Source organism: Canis lupus, chromosome 22 (genome assembly GCF_003254725.2).
Source record: "Canis lupus dingo isolate Sandy chromosome 22, ASM325472v2, whole genome shotgun sequence".
Taxonomy (NCBI): Eukaryota; Metazoa; Chordata; class Mammalia; order Carnivora; family Canidae; genus Canis; species Canis lupus.
Window position 1 is genome coordinate 16,394,996 of NC_064264.1, and position 19,627 is coordinate 16,414,622.

At 36.5% G+C, this 19,627-nt stretch overlaps 1 protein-coding gene across 12 annotated transcripts in view; it reads left to right on the top strand.

The window, feature by feature from the left end:
- The window catches only part of TDRD3 (tudor domain containing 3), a 163,140-nt gene extending 144,477 nt beyond the window's left edge, over positions 1–18,663 (top strand). For 8 of the 12 annotated variants that reach the window (XM_025478113.3, XM_025478111.3, XM_035704424.2 and 5 more), the window contains 2 exons: positions 13,338–13,463; positions 18,407–18,663. In XM_025478113.3, coding sequence (XP_025333898.1) covers positions 13,338–13,463; positions 18,407–18,479 — 199 coding nt within the window. In that variant the 3' untranslated portion in view covers positions 18,480–18,663. Of the gene's footprint in view, positions 1–9,293; positions 9,386–13,337; positions 13,470–18,406 lie in introns of those variants that run through there. The other 4 variants (XM_025478107.3, XM_025478110.3, XM_025478108.3 and 1 more) reach the window with 2 other exon arrangements.
- The last annotated feature ends 964 nt before the right edge of the window (positions 18,664–19,627 follow it).

The following is a 19,627-nucleotide window of genomic DNA, read 5'->3' on the forward strand; positions in this document are numbered from 1 at the left end:
TAAATCTCGAAGAGGTTTCACATGATCAATCTAATTCTCTCCGTCAGCCTCTGCATACACTGGGATGTGCCGAGAGACCAACATAACCTGGGCAAGATATATAACCTTTGTTAACCTCACTTTTGTTTTCTCTTCTGAAAAATAGTAATAAAAAATATGCAATTTGATAGGGTCATTGAAAAGATCATAGTAGCTGCTCAGTAAACATTTTGTTCAGTCACTAAATAATTGAAATGCTTGGCAGATAGGTTCTTAATTACTGTTGGCACCACTTCTTCAGTTTTCCTTCAAAGCTTTGGAAAGAGCAGCTTCCGTTATTGTCCATCTCTTCAAAGTAATGTTTGTTGGCCCCGGACTGCAACATCAGCAGTTGCTGATTGGAACTTTCAAATCAAGAGTTGGGTATCCATCCCAAATTATCTCTCTTACAGGGAAACCCAAACTGCTTCTTTGCACCATCCTTTTCTTTAAATTAATTCCTTTTTCTTTTATATTTCCTTTTAAAACTTTCTTTTCTATTATAATGTTGCTAGTATAATGAACTTCTCTATTAGGATTCTTAAAATGCAGGCGTAAAATAAAAATCCATAAATCTTTTTAAAGTAAGTGAGTTTTTCCCACAAAATGAAAGAGCTGTGTTCCTTCAAGCTAATAGTATTGCCTGCAAAGTTATAAAAATTTCCATCACTTTCTTTATGCAAAACCATTTTTCTTCACACTTTTGAAGTACTGTTTGTAGCAGCCTTCATAAATTGGTGACTTCCGTTCTAGCTCTGACACAAAGCTGTTCAGCCCACCCTGCTGTCAGCGTACCTGCTGCTTGACATTGACAGGACTCTTGTCGAAACCAGGGATTGCATAAATTAGTGTTTAACCCTGGACGGGCTTTTCTCCTCATTTTGATTCAACTTTTAAAAGACTGTCATGTTCTTATTCATAGATAATGAAAGTGGAATTTGACTACCATCATACACTTTAGAACTTTCAGGGTTTATAAACTGTTAAGAATATCCTAAACTTTCCTAGTCTTACTTTTCAACAAGCCTTAATTATCCTCAGTTTTACAAATTCCTGTACAATAATGACATCATCACTGATTGTGTACTGTCCTTTTCTTCTAGTCCAGAGGATCTACTTGCCTTAGTTTTGTTTTTGTTTTTGTTAAGATTTTATTTATTTATTCATGAAAGACACAGAGAGGAGAGAGAGGCAGAGGCACAGGCAGAGGGAGAAGCAGGCTCCATTCAGGGAGCCTGACGTGGGACTCGATCCCAGGTCTCCAGGATCACGCCCTGGGTTGAAGGTGGCGCTAAACCGCTAAGCCACCGGGGCTGCCCTGTTTTTGTTTTTTAATAAGCAGCTTACATTGTGGTGGGGAGGGATGAGGTGGAGGAGAGAAGAAAAGAGTTTTAAGTTGCATAAGAGAAGTATACTTTAAGTAATCTTATGGCTGAATTTAGAATTTTTAAAAAGTTGATTGTTTCACCTTAATACTTTTCAGAAAAGTACATATTAAATGTTTGAAAACCTAAGAAAATCTTTTGACTGTAATACTTCCTAGCTTGTCATTGTTCCACTGTGGCTCTATGGAACAGAGAGGAATAGCGTCATTCTTGTACAAGGAAAACAAAACACATATTTAATAGAAACAAACATTTATTATGTTCTCCCTTTGTGTAAGATAATAAGCAAATTACTCTCAAAAGTATATTATCAGTTTCCCTAGCCTGCCTTGAACATCTAAGACAGGGTTCCTCAATTTCAGTAAATCTAGATAGTATTATGGGGAATTATAATATGTTTAATAGACTCAATTAAATTGGGTGACATATATGGTCTAATTTTCCTTTACCTGAGTTGACAGAGATAAGTTCTCTCCCTTATTATTCTTGGAGAAAATCTTTGTGATGCCTTTCTCTTTCTTCAACCATCAAAAATGATTGAGAAGGTCTCCTAAACTCGGAAAGAGAATGATTTTTTTTTTAAAAGAAAAAGCTAACTCCTCATATACTGAACATTTTGAAATCTCAACATGAGGAAAAGAAATCCATAAATTTAAGCATACTGAGAGTAATTTATATTTCGATAACACTAAGATGATATTTATTTCTCTACTAAGTATTGAGGTAAAGGGGAAGAAATGGTTGAGAATGTGAAGATTAGAATCCTTCTCTTTAGAACTTGATTATAATTGGAACACTTACACACAGGTCCGTGTATAATGACCTGCATTAATTGGTGTAATATCTACAAGAACCCTATGAAATAATTTTTGTGTTCCCATTTTATACACAAGGAAGATGACAAATACTAGCTTCAGAGTCATGAAGTAACTTGTCTACAGTCATTGAGCTAGTAAGTCACAGAGCTGATATTTAAGTTTTGAACTCACTGACACCACAGTACGTGATTTTACATTTTACCTGTAAATGAAGATTAATGATACCAAACTACTTGAGGATTTTCATGGGAGTTTAATGAAATTGTGTATATAAAAATATTCAGCATTGCAGTAAGCTTGTGCTCAGTATGTGGTATACTTTTTTGATTAAGGTATCTTTCAAACATTTAGCTCATTCAATTTTAATTCTCATGAATTTAGAGAATTTTAAATAGATGAAGACGTATGTGGGTAGAAGTATCAGCTTATATTCCTGAGGAGGCTAGGCAGTATTTCACATAGGGCAGGGAAAAAAATCAACCTATTCCTTTCACCTACTATTCTGTTGCTAAGAGAGTTTAATCTCATACCAAGACCCCCTTTTCATCTTCTAAATTCCCTCAAATCTAGTTTCAATATTAAACTAATATTTTATTTTATTTTTTTAAATAATAAATTTATTTTTTATTGGTGTTCAATTTGCCAACATACAGAATAATACCCAGTGCTCATCCCGTCAAGTGCCCCCCTCAGTGCCCATCACCCATTCACCCCCACCCCCCGCCCTCCTCCCCTTCCACCACCCCTATTAAACTAATATTTTAGCCATCTATTTAGGTCTTACCCTTTTAGATGATAGTCCTCTAGTTTTCAGTATGCAAAAAATAAATAAAATAACTTGTCAGAAAAACTGACTTAATATTATAGTTACTCAGAGTATACCAGTGATAAATCTGTGCCAAAATGATATCTTTCATTAGTGTATGGATTTCAACTGTACTTAAATTTGAGATTTTGATTGGGGAAATAATTATTTCAAATACAGAATGACATAGACCTAGGAGTAGGTTGTAAGGATTTTGCTTGATGACAAGCGCAATATGAACAAGCAGTGATTGAGCAGCTGCTAAAAACATTAAGGTTAGATTACATTAATAGATTTATTTTTTTTAAAGATTTTATTTATTTATTCCTGAGAGACACAGAGAGTAGCAGAGACTAGACAGAGGGAGAAGCAGGTTCCTCACAGGGAGCCCGATGTGGGACTCGATCCCTGGACCAGGATCATGCCCTGAGCCAAAGGCAGAGGCTCAACCACTGAGCCACCCAGGTGTTCCAGATTACATTAATAGATTTATATAGAGTTTGCTTATCATGGGAAATAACAGTATTATGTTCCAAGCAGACCCTACTTGAAATATTGTTCTGAAAACTAGGTTACATGGAAGAGTAAATATTAAAATACATAAAGGAACAAAACGATCAAGATGATGGGAGATTCTGGAAATAATGGTATTTGACAAGTGATTCCAGGAGCTGAGTCTTTAGATTCTAGAAAATAGATGAAAGAGAGATATAATGCTTTTTTTAAAGTAGCTTAAAATCTTTCATATGGCAAAAGAAACAGGCTCAATGAGAAAATGTTAGTGGAAATGTAGATTTGTCCTTTCTTGTGCAGGACAGAGGTGGAGTTGGCTGCTTGAGGAAGCCTGAGTTCCAACAGAGTTCTCTGAGGGGGTAGGTGGTTCTTGTACTGCAGACATCAGATCACTGACTCCTGGGCTACTTCACATTTCTAAAACTGGCTTTGTTAGCTAGCCTGTTAATTGATTAGGGTTTCTAAATATCTGTTAACATTATGTTTCACTAAAGAGAAATATTTTTAGTTCGTTATGCAGACTTTGTTATTACGGGTTTTTAGGTGTGAATGGAATTCAAATGCAAAAATGATGTTCACCACGTTGGGTGCTATCTGCTTTAAGATTTAAATGTTTAACTCTTCCTGTTAGTCTTACGTTCCTTTACTTTCACTAAAGGGGTGAAAACATCAGCAATGATTTTGTTTCTGTGTTATTAGGCATGACTATCTTTTTCTTATACTTATATGAAGCATGTCAAGTCATGTGTCCCATCCCCACTCCAACCCTTCGTGCTTTTTAAAGAGCTGGCCTATATTTTATCAATTTGACATGGAGATTTTTTTCTATCTTTGTTTCTTAAATATGTATTACAGGTCACTGTAGCATGCCTTAACTATTTGTCTCAGGTGGTCAATTACATAATGTGCATCAGGCTGACTTTTAGAGTAAGAAGTGGTCTGGCATGATGGTGCAGTAATTATTACTTTCAGAGAAAGAATGAGTTAACCTATCTTAAATTATGTTATATTAGCCTGCCCATTTAAGATGTAAAAATGATATAAATTATGAGAAGTGAAATGATTAACCACTTGTGATTAGTGCTCATATGTCTTAACCATAAAATATTCTAAAACATATTTCTTCAGTTAGCATATTTGAGAAAGCAGTTGCTTTTGCAAAGATAATTAGTGGGCATTGACCTGAAAACATAGTAACAGGCATAGATAGGCATTTTCTGTTATTAATCATTTTGCTGTACTTCCACTTTTTAAATAGTGTTTCTAACTGGTCCCTTTTTATAGCATTTACCAAAATTTCAAGGATATAATCTAAAGGCAAGATAGATATTCAAAGAGGCTGATGTTAACTTATTTTTGGCTTCCTCTTAAAATATTCAGATTTTATGCAAATAGTGTCTATAACTTTTGATTGATTTAAAAAATGCTTCTTTGCTAATTTCCTCCCCTTTTTTGGTTCTATTTGCCCTTTTTCTCTATAATTGAACAAAAAGACTTCCTCTCAAAGAAATAAAACCAGGGGTAACAACAGAGTGATTTAGAATATTAAAGTACTGGTTTTAGTGTATAGATAATTTTTTTAATTACCATAGAAATAAGAGGAAAGCAGATGGCAAGAATCTTTCTCCTTGCACTTACTCTTTCATTTGTTTTCAGTGGCTCTTCCACTTTCCTTATCTGTCCAAAGCAATTTGAGGAGTACTCTAGCAACAAACTTCCTGAATTTTAGCAAAGCCTGTGATTCTAGGTAGTTTAACAAAGTTTAATATACATGGCCATGTATATTATATTGCCAAATAGTTACTTACTTTAGAATAATAGGCAGTTTAAAGGCTTATTTGATAAACGCTTTTCAGGTATTACTTCATATGGTTCCCCATGTAAACCTATGAGTTCATTACTGTTTTCTGTGTAAGAAAATTGAGACCAAGAGAAATTGAGTAACATGCCTAGAAGTGGTGGAGTCTAAACTCAGACTCAGATCTGACCAAAGAGACTGAGGGCTCAAATACCAATGTATCTCTCAAGGAAATCTTTGAGTAGATTGGCATATCTGGAAACAGGATGTGCTCCCTGCCTTGATTTCTGGGCAACCTTAGAATCTATTTAACCTTTAGCTAAAACAGCCAATGAGTTTGAGAGAGGTATACATTCTTATGAAATATATGTTCATTCTTTGGACTTTACTATAGTATTTCAAAAAAGATTATGACCAGTAAATGATGTTTATGCTAGGACAGAGGCCTCAGGGCAGAGGCCATACCATTTACTTAAAAATGATCTTAAGCTAACCATTAGAAAAAATTAAAACTATCTGAAACAAAATATGTAAATATATACTATGTGATGCTGTGGAAAGAATTTTGGAACAAACAGTCCAGGGCTCTTATTCAGGCATAGCCACTTACATAACTTTGTGTAAATTACCCTGAGCCTTAATTTCTTCATATGTAGAATGATGTGCTTAAGTAATTCAAAACATCGTTGGAAGGATTAAATGAGATATAATACAAAATGCCAAACACATAGTGGAATAAACATTCATTCCCTTTTTCTGTATTCCAAGTTGTAAGCAAACTCAGGTGTGTTTTTGCATAAGAGACAATCTATATTTTTATCATTTGCAATTTGTTAAGGGTAACATGTTTACTAGTCTTTTTCATATTCTTGTAGTAAAAATAAGGATGAAGTGTAGTTCAATTTCCTTGAGTGCCTAAGCTGCCAAAAATAGCTTGTTTACTCTGTTTTGAAGAGTGGATGGTGTTAATGATATAAGGGGAAGGACTCTGATGAATAGTACTGTGTTTGCTATGCTGTCAATTAAACATCCAGCGTTCTTCTATGTTCAAGTTCAGTTGTCACTCAGGCTTTGCATTGGTTGGGAGAGCATAGAGTAGAATCCTTGAACTAGGTATTCACATGATTTCCTAGTATCTTCCAGAATCATCAACAGTTTCAATTTTTTTTATAGATTTTTTATTTTTTAAAGATTTTTTATTTATTTATTCATAGAGACACAGAGAGAAAGAGAGAGAGAGGCAGAGACACAGGCAGAGGAAGAAGCAGGCTCCATGCAGGGAGCCTGATGTGGGACTTGATCCGGGGTCTCCAGGATCACACCCTGGGCTGCAGGCAGCACTAAACCGCTGCGCCACCGGGGCTGCCCAATAGTTTCAATTTTTATGTAACTCTAGAAAATGTAGTTTTTTCTGAAAGGAGAAAATCAGAACCATATTGAAATGTCTCCTGAAATCCTGCATGATACAGGAATGAAAACATTGTATCAGCCATACATTTTAGGATAGTTGTTTAGTAATTAGATTTTTTTTTTTTTGGCCTTGAATCATTGTTTTTCTTTTCTGCTATAAAATATGTTTATATAAATATTTAAATAAAATATTCTAGGACATGGTACATATTAAAGAGATGATCTTAGATCCACTGATTATAATTCCCCATTATATTTTATTCTCAAATGGTATTTTATTCAAAGTTTCAAAGACAAGGAAATTAGTCTATTATAAAATTTACTTATTTTGGTTATATATAATGACTTTCTCTTATGTTAATGAAACCTGAGATTTTTTTTCCCACTTAGGTATGGAAGGTGAGTTTTTTTTTATCAAGTGAGACATTTAGTTCATAGAAGTCAAAAGAAGGGTTTAGATTTTCTCTGTGATAGAAAGCAAAAGTGAAAAGGCCTCTGAACTCAGTCAGAGGCCTACGTTCTGGTTCCTATTCTTCCATCAGCTTACTTTCTTGTATTAATCAAGTCAGTCAATCCAGCTAGTTCCTAGTGTACAGCAGAGGTTGAAATGGGGGGGAGGGGTTAATGTTTGTAGCTTAGGGAGTTACAGAGCTGGAGGGGCTGAGGAAGAGCAAGTCAAGGGGATACTGCTTGCATACACTCACTCTAACCTAGGCCCACCTATATTATATTGAAACTCTATATAAAATTTCATATGAAAGAAGAGTATCACATTTACCCAAAATACAAATAATAATAGTCTTTAAAAATTTAATCTGCTCAATCAGGTTATCTCCAATTTCCCCTTCCAATTTTGAGATCTGTTATAACTGTATTCCTCACCCTCATTACTTGGAAGCAAGGTGAAGGGCAGACAGGACTATGAATCAGAAGACCTCTGTTTTAGCTCAGGTGGTGGTACTACTTACTTGCGCAAGTAATAGTTTCTTAGTTATTTGGATTACTCTTCTTTACAGAAACTTCCTGTTTTACAGTTTGTGGTTCCAGGCTACCACAAGCCTGGTTTACTTTGTCATAGAGCTATAAATATTCATTTGGAGCATGTTTCTTAAGATTAATTGGTAAAGTTCAGTGTTGATCATAATACATGATTCTTTTGGGCACAGATTTTATCCATAAACTTCACAGAAAATAAAAGCCAATCCAGCTTTTGCTTTCAACTTTTTTTTTTGCTTTCAACTTTAAGTTACTCCAATATAGTAGGATATTAGTATAATTTATCTAAAATAGATTACTTAAGAATATTTTAAGTTCTACTTTTAGGGTCCATTATGTGATTTTTTTGTTTTTGTTTTTGGATGGGACAGAGTTACTTTATTTTGCTGTTTGGACTGAAACATAAAATCAAAGGTCAAAGTTTTTCAGTGAGGACAAAGAGGAAATGTTATGAATATCCAAGGTATAATCAAAATTAAGTACAGCCTAGAACCAATTCAGAAAGCTCAATAAACTTCAAAGTGGTTTTCACACATTAATTAATTCTCATGGCATCCCAAGGATGAAAGAAACTTAATTGTCATATCCTAGTTACTGATAACCACAAAAAGAAGAATCTGAATGGATTGAAAATGTGCCAATTTAAATAAGGCAGGTCAAGAATTATTCATCAAATATTAAGGACCTACCATATCACCAGCACTCTACAAGGCACAAAGTATCCCACTGACATGGCCTATTTTACTGCCTGTTTTGTTTTTGTTTGTTTGTTTGTTTGTTTTAACAGACTTTGGTGGGTTTTTTTAGAGCAGTTTTAGATTCCTCTGAAAGGAGGGTATAGAGACTTCTCATATGCTCCCTGCCCTGCTGCACACGTAGCCCCCACATTACCAACATCCCTGCCAGAGCAGTGCATTTGCTGTCATTGATAAATCTACGTTGACACCTTATTGCCCGGAGTCCATAGCTTACATTAGGATTCAACACGTTTGGGCAAATGTGTAATAACACATATTTACCATAATAGTATCATAACAGAATGGTTTCACTGCCCTAAAAATTCCCTCTGCTCTGCCTCTTCATCCTTCTGTTCCCCATAACCTTGGGCAACCACTAATCTTTTCATTACCTCCGTATTTTCCCCTTTATTATGTGATGTTTTGGGAAAGCAAGTTTGTCTTTCACTTTGGCCTAGGTGTTGTATTAAAATTAGTTTATATTTCTATAAACTGACTACACAAGCTCACCAGGCAAGTAAAAGGTAGCCTGAAAATTCAGAGTGAGTAGCTCATTTGTGAGTCACTGAAGGAGATATCTACTCGTGAGTATTTCATTGTTCAAAATATCCTAAATGTCAAGGCCCAGTGTTGAGAGGACATGGTATACATTTCATATGCTGGATCATGTATTTTTGTAGCTACAAACTGTTAGAAGGAACTGACTAGAAGAAACGTTACTAGATTATGCACAAAATAGCTATTAAAGGACGTATCACAATATTAAGTTTTTTCTAAGTTCTTTTTTTTTTTTTTTTTTTTTTTTTTGTGAAGAGAATGGCCATCCCTGCTTCCTACTCTCAGCAACCGAATAATCTCTGATTGTCTCCTCAGAGTTACAGCTGTGGGAAAATCCTGAAGAAATGGTAATTTAAGACAAGATAATATGAATGTGTCACTGGCACAGAGGAAAATGTAGCATTGTGGACAAATAGAGACCCCCGCCCCCAGCAAAAGTTCCATAGAGATGTGGGTCAGCGTTTAAGGCCTTAGAGGCAGAGGCAGAAGAAATGTTCCAAAGGAAAAAGTGGAAGGATGGCAAACCCAAACTTCTTGAATTTCAGAGTTATTTTCCAACCTACCCTGGCACTTCAGGTTTATCCTCCTCACTCGGGGCCCTGTTAGCATTAGGACTGGATAAGTCTTTGTTGCCTGGGCTTTTTTTTTTTAAAAAAAAAAAAAAGAGAGAGAGAGATTTTATTTCTGTTTATATATTCATGAGAGACACAGAGAGAGAGAGAGAGAGAGAGAGAGGCAGAGACACAGGCAGAGGGAGAAGCAGGCTCCATGCAGGGAGCCCGACGTGGGACTCGATCCTGGGACTCTAGGATCACACGCTGGGCTCGAGGCAGACGGCTTAACAGCTGAGCCACCCAGGCGTCCTGTTGCCTGGGCTTTGTTGATGCTTAGCAGCATCCCTGGTCTCCCCCTTAGATGTAGCAATTCCCCCACTCCCTGTCCCCTCAGTTTGTAACAGTCAAAAATATCTCTAGACCCACGAGATGCCAGTAGCACCCCTCAGATGTGTCTCCAGACAATGGCTAATGTCTCTTAGGGGGCAAAATCACTCCCAGTTGAGAACCACCGATCTAGCACTTTCCTTAAAATACTGGTTTGTATGCTTAATTGCACTTCACCTTGAAGAATAGAGAACCCAGCTTCTATTTAAATGTTACATATCTTTTACTGAGTTATGCTCCAGGTTCCAAGTGACCGATTTACAATGAGCTTTTGTACCACAGCTCATTTATAAATGAGGGAGTGTGTATTTGTGTTCTCACTCCAGGTATAGTATACGCTAATGAGAGAATGAAGGGGATACACAGAAAAGATATTGTGACCCGTCAGACGTGTTTTATAGATGAAGTTGTACATCGCCTTTTTACATTGGTGCTGGGACTTTTTTGTTTTCTTCAAAATATTTCATTCATGCTTAATGTCACAAGATTATTGCCATTTTGTATCATCTCATTAAAAGGAGCAATACGCTAGTAAGTATTGGTATGAAAAGATGGTGCATAAATATTCAAATATTAGTTATTTAGTATTTTTGAACCAGGTTTAGGTGGACAAAAATTTGAGTCCCAATAACTAGTTCTGAATCTCAAATGTTGGGTGAAGATAACATGGATCAGTTTCATTTTATGAAAGTTATCACAAGTTTTTTAAAGAATCTTAACTGAGAGTCAGAAACAAAATGGCCCTGGTCTGGACTCTTCTTTGAATAAGCTCTGTGACATGGGAAAGTGAGCTCACCTCTCAGGGTTTAGAGATTCCTCATCTGTCAGGTCTAAGGCAAGGGACAGACCATATGGCCTTCCAGGACTATGCCAGCTCAAACACAGTGTCAGATTTTTAAAAATATGTTCATGAACTATAAAATTCATAATTTTTTTTTTTAGTTTTAAATCCGTTACAGAGTAGCAATACGTAAAGGAAGGAGATAAGTTAGAAGGAAGAACTAGGTATAAATGTCATTCATTCAAAGATGACTCCAAATATACTCACCTATTAAGTTGAGCTGTGTATTATATAAAATGGAAAGGTATTCCTTCAGTGCTAAAAATTACTAGCTGTGGACTATAGGAAGTAGTTTCTGTGGGTGACCGGGTTTGCCCTCAAGTATTCTGCAAGAGGAATATTTAAAAGTTAAAAAAGCAAGATTGTGCCTTTGACAATAACTGAAAACCAAGCTGTCAGAACCATTTTTATTTTTTGCTTCTACTTTGTATAAAAAGATTGTGAAGACATCAAATAATGTTAAAGAAATCTCATGGTCAGTCATCTTTATAAAACCATTTAATTGGCTCTGGCTGGTATAGTCTGTGAATCTTTTAAACACAGTAGAGACAGCTTTTCAAATAGCTATGTCATATTATATAAATCCAGCTCACTCAGCAAATGTAGTTTCCTACCTTTAATAGTGTTTTTTTATTGATAAAGTATAGATTTTTAGATGTCCTCTCACCAGTGCTGCGCTGGGTGTGAAGAAAAAAAAATTTTGATTCTAATTCCTCAAATACTTACTTCATCTACTACAGTGGCAAATATATTTTCATTCTTCTTAGTTAATATGCAAAGCTTCAAATGTTGTCATATGTCATAAAATTAAATAGCTCCTTTTCAAATTTAGCTATAATATTTGACAGTCATCATTCAGAACAGTGACCAGAATAATAAAAAATAATTCTCTCCTTTCCCGAACACTTTTTAATTTTTCTTACTGCATTTAATTGCTTTACTAAATTATAGACATAATATCTGACACTTCTAACTGTTTTGAGGTTGGTTATTAATGAAAGGGGCATAGAGAAAGGAGAGCTAATCTGGAAGTTTGTCTCTAAAATGCAGTTATTGAGTGATGTTGATATATGGTCAAATTTCTCCATTCTCTTATTTAAGCGATGATGGCCCCTTAAGGATGTCATTAATTTGGGGCTGTTGGTTTATTTCTTTGACATGCAGACTGAGATGTAAAGATTTAAGCAGTTGCATTTGAATCGAAATCCAGGTTTGCCTTAGAAGTATCAGGACAAAGTCAGAAAGTTTCCCTGGGCTTCAGGGTCCTTTGTATAAAATTGAAATAATGATTCTTTCTTACAAATACCATGGAGGATGCCTAATAATGAGAGTTATGTTCGTGCCAAATATTAAATATCATTTCTAAATGATAGGGTTTGATCAAATTATCTTAGCATCTTTCTGCTTCTCTCAGGTAAAATTGCAGTAGTTGGATCTGTAAAATTTGAAGAATAGAACTCAGTCTCTTATAACTTCTTATGTTATTAATAGGGTTAAAGGAAAGCAATCTTTTGGGAAAGACCCAGAGATAATGTGAGGAGGAGGAAGAAGAGGGATACATTTTCAAAATGATGCAAATTATTGTGCTCTGATAATTCAGTTGGAATTTAAACCCTACTTTTGAAATAGATGCTGTTTCTTTCATAAACAAAACTGAGAGCCAATTTTTTTCTGTCTTTAAAAGGGAACATACTTCATAGCTGCATTAATTTCAAAATACTAAAATAACAGGGTGGCAGCACTCAGTAAGAAACCAGTGTGGCTTTGGCTACATTTCTGTTGCTTCTAAGTTCTTTTCAAATATTATAATTAACTGTATTCTTTCTGCTGTTTAATCTGCTTATCCTAATTTTCCATGCTATTCCTCAAGCTGATAGATGTATCCCCTCAGTAAGAAAGAAAATGAGAAGAAAATAGTTTGTGTCTTACTGTGCCGATTGCTATGTCTTGCATGAAGCTTTCTTTATATGTAAATTGTATTTCCTCTTCATCCCAATCCATTATTTTTTCCTGTCTCTAGATGTAAGGTTCTTAACGATGTTGGAGATTTCATCAGATGAGGACAGACAGCTGGTGAACGTTCTCTGGCTCTTCAACCCCTTTTCCATATCTTACCAAAATCCCTTTCCATGACAAATACCTAGAAATATTTAGAAGTCCAAATATTCAAGAAAATTTTTGTTATAATGCTTGCTTTTTTGTGATTTCACCCCCTTGTGTCAAGTCATTTGGTGAGATAATCATGCTATTATGTGGAAATAGTTTCCTTTTCTTGAATTAAATTTGATTCTAATCTTACCACTGTCAAGTTCATTCTTCTGTTATCAAGGACCAAAAGAGTTTTAACAATGTCCCCCCTTTTTTTTCCTTCCCCTTGCTTCCCTCTGTTATAAAAGTTGACAGATGTGAATCCCAGGGCAGCTTAAGAGGCATATCAAAATCGGCACCATAAAGTATTTAACTTAGGAAACTTGGAGCTATTCTGAACGTGTTTAAATCACTACTCTTTACAAATAGGAGGAAGAAGCCACCTATGACCAAACGCTTGAGTTCCGTAGAGGAGGTGATGGCCAGCCAAGAAGATCCACTCGGCCCACCCAGCAGTTTTACCAACCTCCCCGGGCCCGGAACTAATATGAGAAGGTAAAATTGGCATTGTGAGATGGTTTCCGTATAAAGAACAATGCTATTTATGTTGAATATGTGGGTCCAATTGTTAATATTTTGTAATAATATAATAGAAAAAAACGGATGTTTCACACCTTTCAATTATAAAGTATGTAAGATTATACCATAGTTATAAACTACTTTTCCACCAAGCCTTTCCCCACAAATGCTACCTGTAATGCCCTTTTTTCTCTGTACCCACTCTCTTCTATGGGAGGTGATACCAATCAGTAAAATGTCTTTAACTTTGAAAGCAGGAAGAAAATAAAAGGAAACAAAGGATAATCACCAACTTGTATAATTGAGTTTTTTATTGTTTAATTAATTTCGATCCTTTTTAGAAAGAGGAAATGTTTCATATTATATTTTCAGGAATTGGGTGAAGATAATGTGATTGCTTACAGAGATGGGGTTTGGGGGCCCTATGCTATCGATCCAGAAACTTTCATCTTAGAGTTTCAGAGAGTTGCTCTCTGAAAATCATTTTCAATAGGAAGGATGAGAAATATAACGAAGTCAGGATATTATGAGACCAATCTAAAGCATCTCATTTTGATCAACAAAGACCTTCTTTTTTTAATGTTATTAGGAGGAAATACTTTTGTCATCTTTAGTAACATTTCTATTTTTTCATTATGTCCAGACTTTTGAATATTTTCAGAGTTTTCCAGTTACAGTTTTTGTTATATATTACTATAAAGACTATGAGAGTATTTTAGACCTAAATATTTCTTTTTTTCTGAGTCTTTTCTCAGTAGCAAGACCATTGAGAATTTTTAAGAAACTGTTCTCAATTTCTCATTTCAGCTATTCATTTTGCAAAGGCTGTTATCCATATTGTATTTTCCCCCTACTAAGTGACCCTCTCAATTTTTCAAACCAGCTGTAAGTTTTTAGCACTTGAAATGCAGCTAGTCTGAATTGAGGTGCTATAACTGAAAAATACATATCAGATTTTAAAGACTTAGGTAAAAAAATAAAATATCAGTAATTTGTATTATGTATTGAAACAAGAATATTTCTGATCAGTTGGATTAAATATGTTATTAAAGTTAATTTCCCCATTTGTATTTTTTTAAGTGACTAATGGAAAATTTAAAATTGCCCATGTGTCTCCCATTGTATTTGTGCTGGGCAGCACTGTCCCAGAGTCTTAGATGTCCTTCAGTTTTCCCCAAACTCCTTCACTGGTTGCAAATTAGCTCTGCCATCCTAAGTGAAGGAATGTTTTCTTCTATGTTCTAGTCCTTAGCTCCTTATGTAGCAGCCTGCCAGGAGTGGAGGTCTCATGTTAACTCGACTTCCATTTTACCTGAGCCGGCCAGCGTTGCATCTTCTTCATCTCATCACTGGCTTTTCTTTGTGCTTAATACAAGGCCATCATGTAAACAGACGTGACCTACTGTCCACAGTACTATAGAAGAACTACTTCACGACTTTGGGCATTTTTCTGTAGCAAGCACTGACCAAAGCAGAATCAAAGTACATGTAGGACCTTCACAACTTTCCATTGTGCCAGACTGAACGCTCACTTTTAACATATATTCAGCATGCTTACAATTAAATTACTCTCAGGGCGAACGAAAACTGAAAATTCCCTCTTAGCTTTCCAAGCATGTCTAAATTGGTTAAATCAAGGTTTTAAAATAAGGCGGAAGGTTCTCAGCTCCCTGATTGCTATAGTGCAGTGTTTGCCTAACAGGAGATGCAGGACTAGGACTTGTCCGTGATATCCTGAGGCTGCAGAAGAGAAGCTGCATAGGGCCTGAAGTAGAGGCGAGTTGGGGATCGGAAAGTAAGGCTGCAGCCTGAAGGCTGGAACTACATCCTCTCCACCCTTTGGTTTTTCTTCCATACGTTTTCTAGATTAGGCTTCCATGGAAAATTTCCTCTGAAAAAGAATGTACTGCTTCAAGTAAATCAGAAACCATAGCTCCGTGGTAATTGTAGTTCATCAATATCTAATACCACAATGCAGGCTGCCCCCAGTCAGCTGAAACATCACAACATTAGTGGTTTTCTGTTTTCTCTGAGTTAAAACATCCCATTTTTCCCAGATGCTTGCTTCAAATTGTACTGTTGACGGAAGAGATGTGTGACAGAGATGTTGGATTCCTGACATTGATAAGAAGATTAATTTTGCTGCATGGGGGATAAATGTGGGGGGGGCAGTCTTGGGATGTTATCACTAAGAAAACCTCACTGCAAAATCTACTCTGAAAAATAAATAAGTAAAACACATATGCTCTTGGTTGAAAAAAAATTTTAATTTTTATTCAAACATCAAAAATTATGAAGTAGAATTCTTTTTTTTAATATACTGCCTTTGAATGAGAGGTTCACCAGTAATAAGAATTACTCTTCTTATTCTTGTCACACAAGACAAGAAGAATTACTCTTCTTATTCTTTCACACAAGAAAATAACCAATGTTATTTTCTTCTTGAGAGAAAAGATTTTTTTGTTTCCTCATTCCTGGTTTCCATTAATTCAAGTGTTAAAAAAGAAGATATCCATTGTAGCCTGCCATTTGACTTCCAGCAAATATAAGTATGAATTCTAATATATGCTGAAATTTTTCTTAGGTTTTGTTATCTAAAATTATTCAAGATAGTAAGAAACACTTAAGGCACTTTCTATTCTCACTTAAAAACTGTAATTTCATAGTCATACTTTTTTTTTAATAATATTTTGGGTACTTTGCTAGGTGATGAATGACACATAGTACCTGTTCAGTCAGTGTTTATTAAATAAGTATATTTAAATAAATTCTTGGTGTGTAATTTACACATTCTTTGATTGTCCTAAAAAGTTTTCTTTACAAGCCCTCTATCCCACCACCACCTCCATACGTCACCCGAAGTGGAGAGGGAGTTGGATTCTATTTGGTCTTGGTACTAAGCATATCATCAGTGACTAGCAAAAGCAAGAGATACCTGGGAGTCCAAGCTAGGTGTCGGGGAGCAATGTGGGGAAATAGGACCCAAGTATGAGACTTGAGAGAGGGCCCAAACTCCAAACTTTTAGTTCCTGCACTTGTCATAATTGTCCCAGATAACTCAAAAATATGTGTAGCTATGGACAGAGGAATTATACATAGTTCTTTAATCAGTGAAACTGACCCAAATTGCATGCATTTGAAGAGGTTTCTGACATGATTGGAGTCCTGGGAACCAGATCCCAACTAGTAGGGGCAGGCGTTGGGAATCAATGTGAAGCTTCATTGTCAGGGTAGGGTAGAGATGTCTGAGGAAATTCTAAAGGCCGAGGAACACTTAAAGAAGGGGAGAAGCCGAGTTCATAGCAAGCAGCTTCCAGTGGCAACAGTAGCGTATGTGAACCCAAACAGTAGATGTTTAACATAGTTACTGGTGGTGACACAAGAGTGCGGCTTTAAGCTGCATTAAGAGTTTGGTGTGTTTGGTGACCATAAACTTCTGAATAAGAGTAATATGATCAAAATTAAGCTTAGGCTATATTGCTGCCGTATATAGAGTGGATTACAGCCCCAGGAGGGAAGGACACTAAGAATGTATTGCTGTAGCCGAGTTGAGGAGTCCTGCTGTGAAAAGAGAAGTAGGAGGCCTGTGTGGGAAGACTCTGTAAGACACATCAGCATGAAGCCCCCTGGGGCCACCAAAGTTAAGACTCAACGGGGAAAGCAGTTTAATAAATGTTGAGTCGCTTTGAATATTCCGTTCTAGTTTCTTATTTGTCGAGAGACCCATCTTCACAATTTCACATATCAATGTGAAACCTTGAAACCAAGAGCCACGCATAGACTACTATATAAATGTCATGACTTTATTTCTAAAATCCAGGTTTTGACACCATTTTCAGCTAGTAAAAGATACTTTTCTAAATGTCTTTTTTTTTTTTTAAACAATCTGGTCGAGCGTCCCTTTGTAAAACTTTTCAAATCAAGGTCAGAGAAATGATTGCTATAAAGATAGCTGTCGCAGAACCCCCTGGTGCCAGCAGGATAGGCATTATGTGAGGATAACAGTACCCAGAGCTCTTCATTTTCCTAGCAGGGGACTATTTACTTCTGAAGACATATGAGCTGTTTGTATGCAGCCCAGGGCACTCTGCTGGTCCCTGCCCAAGCATTCGTTCATGCATGCAGCTGGAACACAACTATGGCAGACAGGCTTCTCTCCCCCTTCTCTTAGCTCTTTCTATTGTCACCATTCAAGGTGGTTCAACTAGAGTGATGCCCAGTAAAGGTTGGGAGCAGACAGGAGCAGGTAATAGGCTCACATAAATTACCGTGCAGACTAAACTGGTCCAAAAGTGTTCAAAGGGGAAATGGAGGTAGGTAGGATGGGGAGAAGCGGCCCACTGGCAGACTGCAGCTTTTCCAGGTCATCCTGTGTTAAATACCATGTAGTTAATTCAAATTCCTGAAGTTGACGTGCCAGCAATAATGAGGCTCACAATGATAGAGATGTACTCTTAAGAATTTCTAGAAGACAAATTACTTTGAAAGATTTGCTTTAAAAAAAAAAAAAAAAGAGGGATCCCTGGGTGCCGCAGCGGTTTGGCGCCTGCCTTTGGCCCAGGGCGCGATCCTGGAGACCCTGGATCGAATCCCACGTCGGGCTCCCGGTGCATGGAGCCTGCTTCTCCCTCTGCCTATGTCTCTGCCTCTCTCTCTCTCTCTCTCTCTCTCTCTCTCTGTGACTATCATAAATAAAAAAAAATAAAAAAAAAATTAAAAAAAAAAAGATTTGCTTTTTGTTTATATATTGATTTATAGAAATTATGTTTATAATTAGCAGTATCCACTTGATTCTACTTGAGATCTATTAATATTTATACAAATGCTTACATTCACATATGTTTCAGTAGAAGTGTATCTTGACTACAGAAAAGCCAATTTGAGGATTCAATCTCACTTTCCTCTTCTCTTTTAAATAGAGTCTTTGTGAAGAAAGGAGCCATTGACTGGTCAAAACCTGTTGATAGACTTCCTACTTTCCCTCCGGAATAAGGTGCAGCCGTGATGAATATTACTATTGGAGAATCGAAAAGCAGATTTTAGAGGGGAGAAAAATCCAGCTAACGCGAAGAATGGGAAAAAAAAAAAAAAACTAAGTTAAGTAAAGCAAGTACCTTTTAACAGTGAAAGAGAATTTTTTCTTCTGCCATCAATAAAACCAATGCACTGTTATATACATTGTTTTACTGTATGTTTTATTTGCTGAACAGTATCTTTCTTGTTGGTCTGGTGTTAACCCCATAGTATAGAATAGAACAGCAGTCCCAGGATACTGAAGTCCTCCCCACCACTATTATCACAGAATAAACTGACTGACACAGCTGGCCACGTTTCCTGCAAAAACAACCTGCAACTGGATAGCAGTTCTTAGTAAGGTGAGAGCTGCTAAATACGTTAGGAAAACATATTTAATGTTTGAATATACTGTTTTTAGCATTCTGCTAGCTTTTTCAAGTGTAATCCAATCCAAAACCAGGCATTCCCTTCCTTTTAAAATTTGCAATGGATCTTTCAAGATGTATCTGGTTGCTGATAATGGAAAACCCAATTCAAACCGGCTTAAAACACTAACGGGAATTAACTGGCTCACTGAACTACCAGAAGCTCAGTGGGTTTCAGCTGATTTAATTCAGTAACTCAGAGTTGTCACAAAAGACCCTGATTCTTTGCATCTTTCATTTCTGCTGTCTCTGGCATCAGCTGCCCCATGGGATCATGAGACGGCTTCAACTCCCAGAGCTGTTGAGTCCAGGGATGGGCTTGGGGTCACTTCTAGAAGTGCACTCAGAAGAGAAAAGAAGCCTTTCCCCTGAGGCCGTGTTTACTCACAGTCTGTGCTGCTTTTCTGCCTACGAACCAGTGACTTCAGCAAGGGTCTGTGGATTGATTAGTTTAGGCCTGACCCAAGTGCCCCGACATTACCAGTGGGGGTGGAAGCATGTTTTGAGGCAGAAGATATGTGTCTACAAGCCCAGATACTTGCCTAAAGGAGAGGGAGACCAGGATGCCCATTACACAGAAGGAATATGTCTGAACTACAAACTTTGGGTAACACGGCAAAGACAGTCTTCCCATAGTCTTAGTTCTGCGAAGTCAGAAGAACAGTTTAAAAAGAAAGAATAAGAGGGAAGGAGAGGGAG